At 39.0% G+C, this 8748-nt stretch overlaps 1 protein-coding gene across 1 annotated transcript in view; it reads right to left on the bottom strand.

Moving 5' to 3' along the window:
* fancm (FA complementation group M) overlaps positions 1 to 8748 on the bottom strand; it is a 41472-nt gene that overhangs the window by 13866 nt on the left and 18858 nt on the right. Inside the window, exons 5-13 of the mRNA XM_005723856.1 lie at positions 7905 to 8036; positions 6830 to 6962; positions 6580 to 6672; positions 6300 to 6404; positions 5674 to 5852; positions 4368 to 4574; positions 4020 to 4260; positions 3778 to 3926; positions 3145 to 3309 (exon numbers count right to left, since the gene is read on the bottom strand). Of these exons, the coding sequence (XP_005723913.1) occupies positions 3145 to 3309; positions 3778 to 3926; positions 4020 to 4260; positions 4368 to 4574; positions 5674 to 5852; positions 6300 to 6404; positions 6580 to 6672; positions 6830 to 6962; positions 7905 to 8036 (1404 nt within the window). The remainder of the gene's footprint in view (positions 1 to 3144; positions 3310 to 3777; positions 3927 to 4019; positions 4261 to 4367; positions 4575 to 5673; positions 5853 to 6299; positions 6405 to 6579; positions 6673 to 6829; positions 6963 to 7904; positions 8037 to 8748) is intronic.

Here is an 8748-nt window from a genome sequence, read left to right as displayed (position 1 = left end):
GACCAATATGGCAAGGCCATGATGATCCACTTGGTAAAATAAATCCGCTTGACATCTTTCTTGGCCTTAAGACAACAATTCTGATGGCTAAAGATCCAAACGGGACACAAAAAAAAGAAAAAGAAAAAAAAGAACACGTCTTTGTGCGTGAGCTGCAAAAACGTAAAAACAACTTAGTTCATCACCTCTATATTGCGAGTTAATCCTTAACTTTATGTGTTTAAAACGATGAACAAAAACAAGAACAATATGAACAAACATGTTTTGTGGACTTTAAAATACAGTTGTACTGCTGTAGTTTGTTTACTGGTTGTGTAGAATTTAAAAAAGAGATTTGCTCTTTCTGGAAATAAATACATTCAAAACTAATTACAGATTTGAAAGAGGTTTTGTTCTCAGTCGCTGAAGATGGAGATGCTGAAGACAGCTTCTAATTTAATTTTGTGACGGACAGACCAGTCTGGTGTCGAGCCAGAACCTTTCAGGAATTTTTTATTAGCTTTTTCCAGGTATTTGGTGTGTATACAATTCTGGTTATTTCCATCCAGCTAGAACTTAAAGGACCAAAAAGGTTATGTTATTATTATTATTAATCCTTTATTTATCCAGGTAAAAAATCTCATTGAGATTAAAAATCTCATTTCCAAGAGAGACCTGGCATCATAGCAACAAAAGTCACATACCACATAGGTATATAACATTTAAAACAATATATAATATATAACAATATATATGAGCATACATGTACATATATATATGTACATGTCTATGAACACAGTTCTCCATGCCATCCACAAATGCAGGTTAAGCTCTCTCATACAAAGAAGAACATGAACATAGATGAACGTGAGCTTCTCTGGGTCAAAGGTCACTTAAAATTGGGTTGAAGCCAAGTGGAAAACTGTTCTGTGGTTAGAAAGGTCACAATTTGAAATTCGTTTTGGAAAACATGGACAGACTAAAGGACAAACCAGGGAGCGGAATCACCCAGCTTGTTATCAGGGCTGAGTTTAAAAGCCTACGCCTATGATGTTATGGGGGTTCATTAGTGCCTATCACTTTGGCCACTTACACATCTGAAAAGGCACCATCAATGCTGAAAAGTATATGCAGGTCCTAGAGAAACACATCCAGATGGGATCTTTTCCCTTACATATTTTATCTATTACAACAATGTGGCTTTCTTGTAGAAGAGTCAAGGTGCTGAACTGGCCTACCTGCAGTGCAGACCTCTCACCAACTCAAAAGATTTAGCACTAAATAAATAAATATTTTACAGAGGACCCTGCACTGTTGAGCAGCAAGAAGTCTTTATCAGAGAAAAATGGGACAGCATTCCTCTCCTAAAAGTCCAGCAGCTGGTGGCCTTGGTTCCCAGGAGAGACCAGACTATTTGCAGAGTGTTGTTAAAAGAAGAAGTGATTCTACACAGTGGTAAACATGGCATCTCGTTCATCTGTTCAAATGTTTCTGAGTTTCAATTAAATTCAAAATGACCCTACTTTTTTCATAAAATGGTAAATTTTCTTAGTTTAAACTTTTTTTTTTCATATAAAATTGTTAATAAAATATGTTTTTATGACATTTGCAGATTATTTCGTTCTGTTTGTACTTTACATTTTACACAGTGTCCAATTGGTTTTCAGGCTGCAAAAATGGAGGAACTCAAAAATGATTGTTCTTATACGGTTAATGCAATACTTTAGTTAAGCCGGTCGAGTTCAAGCTGAAAGTCTAGACCACAATCATACCTTTATCATCTCACTTCAACTCTATTGTAGCAAAAGTATGACAAATGTGCCAACTTCCAAATACTAATTACTCATTGGCTGACTTGTGACCTGAATTCAACCACCATCAAAACATGTGACATATAAGCTGCCATCTTGCGCCGTAATCCTGTTTTGTTTTCACAGGTGGAATAATTTTCTCCTTCACGAGTACGGTCAAGATCCGTATTGGGGAAAAATGTCAATAAGAGCCCATTTGTTAGTTTAGCCAACAGTCAGTTTTACCATAATCTCTGACCTAATTTCAAGGGTCTTATCGATGGCACAATCTTGTGAAATGGCAGATGGCGAGACGAGGAGGCCTGTAGCGGGCTATAGCAGATATCGGGCGATAAGGTGTTTAGCGGGTACCTACAAGCTGAACACAAAAAACAAGGTCAGGAAGAAAGTAATTGGAAAAACCATGTGATTAAGTTACCTTTCTCATACACTGATTATTAAATAACACCAAAGCAATACTTGAGTTGGCTCCATCTTCAATTCTTGAGATGCAAATTCAACGGGGCAACAGTTGTTGTGACAGGACCGATGTGATAACCATACTGATTCGGTTGCTCTCAATTAGCAGCTAAAGCATGAATGAAGCTGCTGCTGCTGCTGGGTCAGCAAACTGTGACGAGAGATGAATTATGAGCTAGAACACTTTGAGATGGTAAACCCTTCAATTTCCTCGAGAAAAAAAATAGCTAAGTTCTCTTTAAAAATAACTAAAACCCACTGATAACAAATTTGGCTTCAAGTGCACCGAGATACTAATTAAAATAGTGTTTGAAGTGTTGTTTTTAAAAGAGAATCTTTTCATTCAGTCCCTTTTTCTTTAAATAGCAACTGGAAAGAAAAATGAAAGGAGAAACAGCCTGGAAAGACCCAGCTGAATATAAATCAAATATTTATCTCCTTATTAAAGCCACAATTACGCCATGGAAACTGTTTATTATGCAAGGAATTTGCCTTCCAGGTCAAAAAGATGAATTTAGTAACTCAACACAAACCACAATTGTGTGTTCACATGCAACTCAGCTGACTCCTTTCAGCCTAGTAAGTTTATGAAGTTTGGTTTTCCCATGGGTAAATGCTCACTACTGTCTCGATTTTATGAAACTAAGCAAGATTTACGCAAGATGTCTAAGGTCATTTTATAAAACCAGTTTCCTATCACCAAGAGCTTTTCAATTAGTGGTGTATGCTTTGAATTAGTGGTTAGGTTTTCTACTGATTTACTAGTAAGCTGTCAACTCATTCTAGGCTATAGCTATGCTCCTGTACGACACAGAGAAGTACTACATTTTCTATAACTGAATGCCATATTATTTATAAAACAACAAAATGATGACTAACCAAACATTCGTCTCACCTCATTTTCCTCTCTCATGCGGTCTATGAGCTCCATCACCTTAATAAAGTGGCTGCAGCGAAGGGAATGATCAACAACATGAGAAGGGAGCGCTTTGTGTTGCCAGTGTCTCCATTCCCACAAAGACAGCTCCCTGGATGGTTGTTTGTCTTTGAAAACCTCCTCCTTAGGGACATGAAATAACATAATTAAAAAAGTAAGGTTGAAGTAGAAATAATATCATTACATTCAAGTCAATAATATATGACACAAACTGGTTTTACCATGCATAGCTTTCCAGCTGTAGGTGGGAGATTATTCCACCTGAAATCATGGCAACTGCACTTTCCGTGCCCCATGCAAATGTGGAAGTGACACTTAACTGCCAGAAATCCATAGATCCACTCAAAATATCTTCATTTCTATTTTTTCCCATTTCTGGTCTCAGCTGTTATTGTTACATATGAAGCGGTTCAAAGGGGTAGTTCTATTCAAAACTCCTGTCACTGGATAGTATCATATCCTGTACATATGGATCATGGCACAGCTGTCAAGGTTAAACTTAAAATGAGCCAATAATCAGTGCACCCTTGTTTATCTCCTTTTCAGACCTGCAGTAGAATGAGAGAAACAAAACAATAATACTAAAGAAACCTGAGGAAGTGGGTCACTGGGTATTGACAGGAAGTGTGACTGCTTCAGGGTTGGATGGGGCTCAGTATCCTCCAGCTTCATGGTTGACTCCCATAGGGAATATTCTGTACTGCTCAGAAAACCATTGGATGTTGAGCTGCCCTGTTGAACTACCAAGAGATACACAGATGTGCTCAGTCAATATCAGAAAACCATTCCACAAATAAAAACTTGATCAATCTTAAAAAAGACTCTGGAATTACTTAGGTTTTGAGGGTGGATGAGTGAGGCCCGACTCTCGGTGTGGGACCGTCGACCCCTGACAGACCGCCTGCTGTTCTCCTGGTGATCAAACTGCCCACAGGTAATGTGCATCTTATGGAGTTTGGGGTACAGCCCTTCAGGCAGCATACGGGGACTGTTGGGGTACATGTGGAACCCGTTTTTGTTGCCAGTGATGGACTTGTAGACGCTGCGCTTGTTGCTCTGGCTCTGATTGTAAGTCTGGAGAAAACAAAGACTGAACTTTTTAGACGGTTTTGTGGAGCCACGTTTGCGTTATCATCTCTCATTTTGCCTAGAAATGACTAGAATTACTATACAACACCCACCCGCTCTTCCCGCCCCTCAGCCAGGATGACAACAATGCGTCCCCGACGCTTACGTCCAGTACGCCCCATTCGCTGTACCAAACGAATAGGATTCCTCTGTGCATCGAAGCAAACAATGAGGTCTACCTCTCCGATATCCAGGCCCTCTTCCCCCACACAGGTTGACACCAGTGTGTTGAAGCCTCCCTGTCTGAACTTGTGTACCACCTGCAACAAAAAAGTAGGAAAAAGTCATACAAAGTATAAAGTAGTTTAATCTTTCCAGCTTATACTGTCCCCCTAAACTCTTTAGTGCAACCATATAGCAAAAGTATGATAGAAATACAAATCTGTGCTAACTACATACTAATGGAAAACTGAAGTAATTGTTTGCTTGTTCCAAATTAGAGTCCCTTTTTATGACATTTTACAGATTAAGATCTGCTCTATTTATATTCCATCACCAGACCAGCCAATGGGATGGTCAGTGCATTTGCATGTTAGTTTGATTCCTGTATTATTTGCTTATAGGAAATGGAACATGCAGAGAGGAATTATATTTCTCTGGAACCAGCAGTGAAATTAATACATGGGTATTGCACTGACTGCTGTACACAGCTTCTTTGTTGGTTTTATAACCCTATACCCTACAATGTTCTGGTTCTTACACAGTGCCTTTCTACTCTACTTGAGCATTTAAAACACTTTATACAACATGCCTCATTTAACCATTCACACACATTCACACAAGCTTGTTTCTAAAGCTAAGTGATTTCTATCCAGATTCACATTGACGATGAATGCACTGGGAGGAACTTGTGGACCAGTATCTTGTCTAATGATATTTTGTCAGACTGGAGCAGCCAGAATTTAAACTACCAACTTTCCAATCAGCCCATGAGGTGCTTACCAAATGTAAACAAGGCAAGTCAAACTCAAACATGGAGTTCACTGCCATTAAAAGGAAAAGTTACAAATGAATTCTGCTGAATTTTAAAACAATACTGTACATGTGATCATGTGATCACAAATCTTTGAATATTTTTGGTCAATGCTTTCTGGGGGTTTTTCTCTTTTAAGATTGCATAGTCAATTTTAGCTTGGCAAAAAGGAGTTTAGCCTTGGACACTGTCCTCTTAGTCTTGCCTCTGCTCCCTTTATGGATCACCTCCACGCTATCCCTACCATCCTTCTCTGTCACACTCTTTGTGTACTCCTTCAGTCATTTACATAAATTAATCTTCTCCTGGCTTTTCCTTCTGCCTAGCAGTTGTCTGTGCCTCAAAACATTAATAACACTTGTCTTACTGTCTAAAAAAATGTCTACCTCCAGTTGCTCCTTTTGGGTAAAGCCTTTGACCCCCTTCCCAGCTGAAGCTTGGCCCATAAATGTCATGACCCTGATCAGCGGAGCATGGCGGTTCAACATGGCTGCGATCTCCTGTACACTCTCCCGAAATGATGAAAAGATCATCACACGCGTGCTTACCTCCTGAGGACCTGAACCTGGACATCGAGGAGACAGAAGAGAAACAGACTGAATAAAAAATTCCTTCAGTAATCCTGAGCTGAATTCTTTCTGTACGTTTATGACAGTCTAATTCAGACAGAGGAATGCTTTGTTCTGTGATCTTCTTGAAATTAAATACGCTCAGCTCAACCCGACCTCAAGAAAATGTTTTAGTTTTCAGTTCCAAGTTAATGAAACTATACTGTACCAAGCACTGTTATTTAAATCTCCTTTGTTAATAGATATAACCAATGTATGGATGCTACTGTTGTGGTTTAAGTTTACCACAAATTTAATGAACATCACATCCTGAGCTTCCAAAAGTATTTGTTTTCTATAAACATGGCAAGAACGATAATCAACCAAAACATGATGTAGTTAGAAGAGAATATCACATTTCTGCTTGAACCCACAGCATAGCAGTGCTATATTAAGTAGATCACCGTTATTGTTTGCTGAGCTCTCAGCCCACAGTCTGAAATGCTGCAGCACAACCTCCTCCAGTTTCTCCAGTTTGGGGTGGCTGTAAATGAATGGCTCATCTGGACCTACAAAAACAGTGAAACCAAAGCAGTGGATCCTTTGCTGTATTTTAAAGCAGGTATTTTTGTGATAATAGAAAATATCACTGATTAGAGTAAATTAAGATATCAAAACTCTTCTTCTGGCTACATAACAGGCTCAAATATGTGAGTTATGTGAATTGAATAAGAACTTAAATACCAGCAGATGGCTTCATAAACATAGTTCCCATTTCTTTGTAGAAATCCATGAACGTGGGAGTTCTCTGCAGTTCGTTCTTGGCCCTGGACATCTCTGAGCCAAACAAAGCAAGGAGAGGCCTAATGTTAAAAACTTGTTTTCCACCCGTGGATAATGTGGTGTTCGAAAGGCTACTGTTCTCTGACTCAACATATTGTTTGGATAAAGGGCTAAGAAATGTACTGCAAAAGTTAGAGGTGAGGTGACTGACCTCTGGATCCGTCCATGATTCCTTGGATGTAAAAGAAGAGAGATCGGAGGCCCATCTGCATTAGCAGCTCGTAGCCATGGTACAGGCTGATGCAAAGGGCAAAGTCGCCCTCCAGCATTCCCTGCTGTGGACCCTGCTGAGTGAAAGAGGCTGTGTGACTTCACGAGACCAATGTGGGATCAGAGTGACAGTGGAAGAAAATAAATATAATATTTGGCCATTAAGTGCGGAAAAATAGTATGAAAAATAAAACTGTCCATAACTTCTTCAACTGCAGTAATAACATTTTTTAAACAAAAATGGAGTATATAAAATGTTCCACTAACAAAGTGAATAATGGATTTCTTTCTCCACTGAACCAAAGACTATCGTCCGACACACCTCAGCCCCGGCTTATTCTAAATAACCGTAAGCAACTGGAAGTATATATGCTGAACCTTTTGCCGTGCAATCAATCACTTATTTGCATATGCAACACAACAGCACTTAATTTTATCTGGAGTTGTGTTTCTGTTCGTTTTGCAATTAAAAGCCCAAGTTCACTATCTTTTGAAATCTCTTCTTGGTGTTACTAGTTTCTGAGGGAAACAGCTGTCTCTTAGCATCTGCTAAGTGCTTAGCTTTTTTCTTTGGTACTCCCCCCGTATGCCTGTTTTGGTACAGTGTTTTAACTGGAAACAGCTGCCTACTGGAGCATTATGAAAAGGAAATGACAGTGAATCAAAGTAGCATTAAAGTTGCAAGCCAGACAGATAAACACAAAGTCCTGCACAAAGTCATGATAAAGCTCTGTAGAGACAAGGGGAATAATTCTCTATAAATGCATCACCACAGGCTACCCTCTTTCCATATTCTTGTAAATGAAGATTAGCGACTTCATTATTAAATAATATTCAGAACAACAGATGCATTCACAGTTAAATCATTAAATAGCTGGCTACATGTCTCGAGTTTCAAGGCCCCATATTTTCTTAAAATGGGTCTTAGTAGATGTAAAAACCTGTGTATCATATCATGTAAAATTACATATTACAGCAGACAGTAGATACCACAATGGGACACAGTCATTACATGCCTTGAGGTGTGATGGTGGATTCTTTCGGAACTGATCCCTGGCAAGAATGAGCTGGTATTTGGTAAGAGTCCGCAGATCCTTGTGGCCCATCACTCGGTTCTGGACCAGACGAGACATGAATTTCTCCAGCACCTGGACAAATGGAGGCAAACACATATATAGGTGATCAATTGTAGGCCACTTCCTGTTCTTTGAGGGGGGCATTATGCATAACACTGACTAGTTGCATCCTAGTGACCCCGAGCTGAAAGGTACATCCAGGAACATACAGATGTTTGTTCTACTGATAAACAGCCTCACACACAGACTAAATGAAAGTCTGACTTCTTAACACTAAATTGCATTGAAGTGTTTCTCATCTCCCCTGTCCTTGTTTTCTTATAATGGGAAAACAGATTGAAGCGATTTTTCCAAGAGACAATTTTACCAACATCTATTCATCCTCATGACCGTGGATAATGGGAGGCTGGGTCATTACATTTTCAATTTCAGCTGGGTGGAAAAGCAACTCTGCAAAGTGAATGGAACAAAATTACCCTGGAAAAAAGTAGGTTACCCGGTGGAGTCAACTAGTGTCTAAAAACAAAATTATATAACACATGGCAAGCAATTTTTCTTGTTTTTTTAGGGCATTCAAGCATCAAAATTAACAAAGTAAATAAAGGGTATTGTAAGCGATAATGAACCAGAAATGAAGATTTATTCTTTATGAGTGAACTGAGCTGAGGCCATGCCCCATATCTCCTTAACGACAACCTGTTTCTCTAAGATTAATATGCATTAATATCAAATCAAATCAAATCACTTTTATTGTCACATCACATGTGCAGGTACATTGGTACAG

The sequence above is a fragment of the Pundamilia nyererei genome, unplaced genomic scaffold (assembly GCF_000239375.1).
Source record: "Pundamilia nyererei isolate P.nyererei 1_Seehausen unplaced genomic scaffold, PunNye1.0 scaffold00010, whole genome shotgun sequence".
NCBI lineage: Eukaryota > Metazoa > Chordata > Actinopteri > Cichliformes > Cichlidae > Pundamilia > Pundamilia nyererei.
The sequence above is the reverse complement of the archived record's forward strand: the minus strand, read 5'-3'. Positions and strand labels throughout refer to the sequence as shown.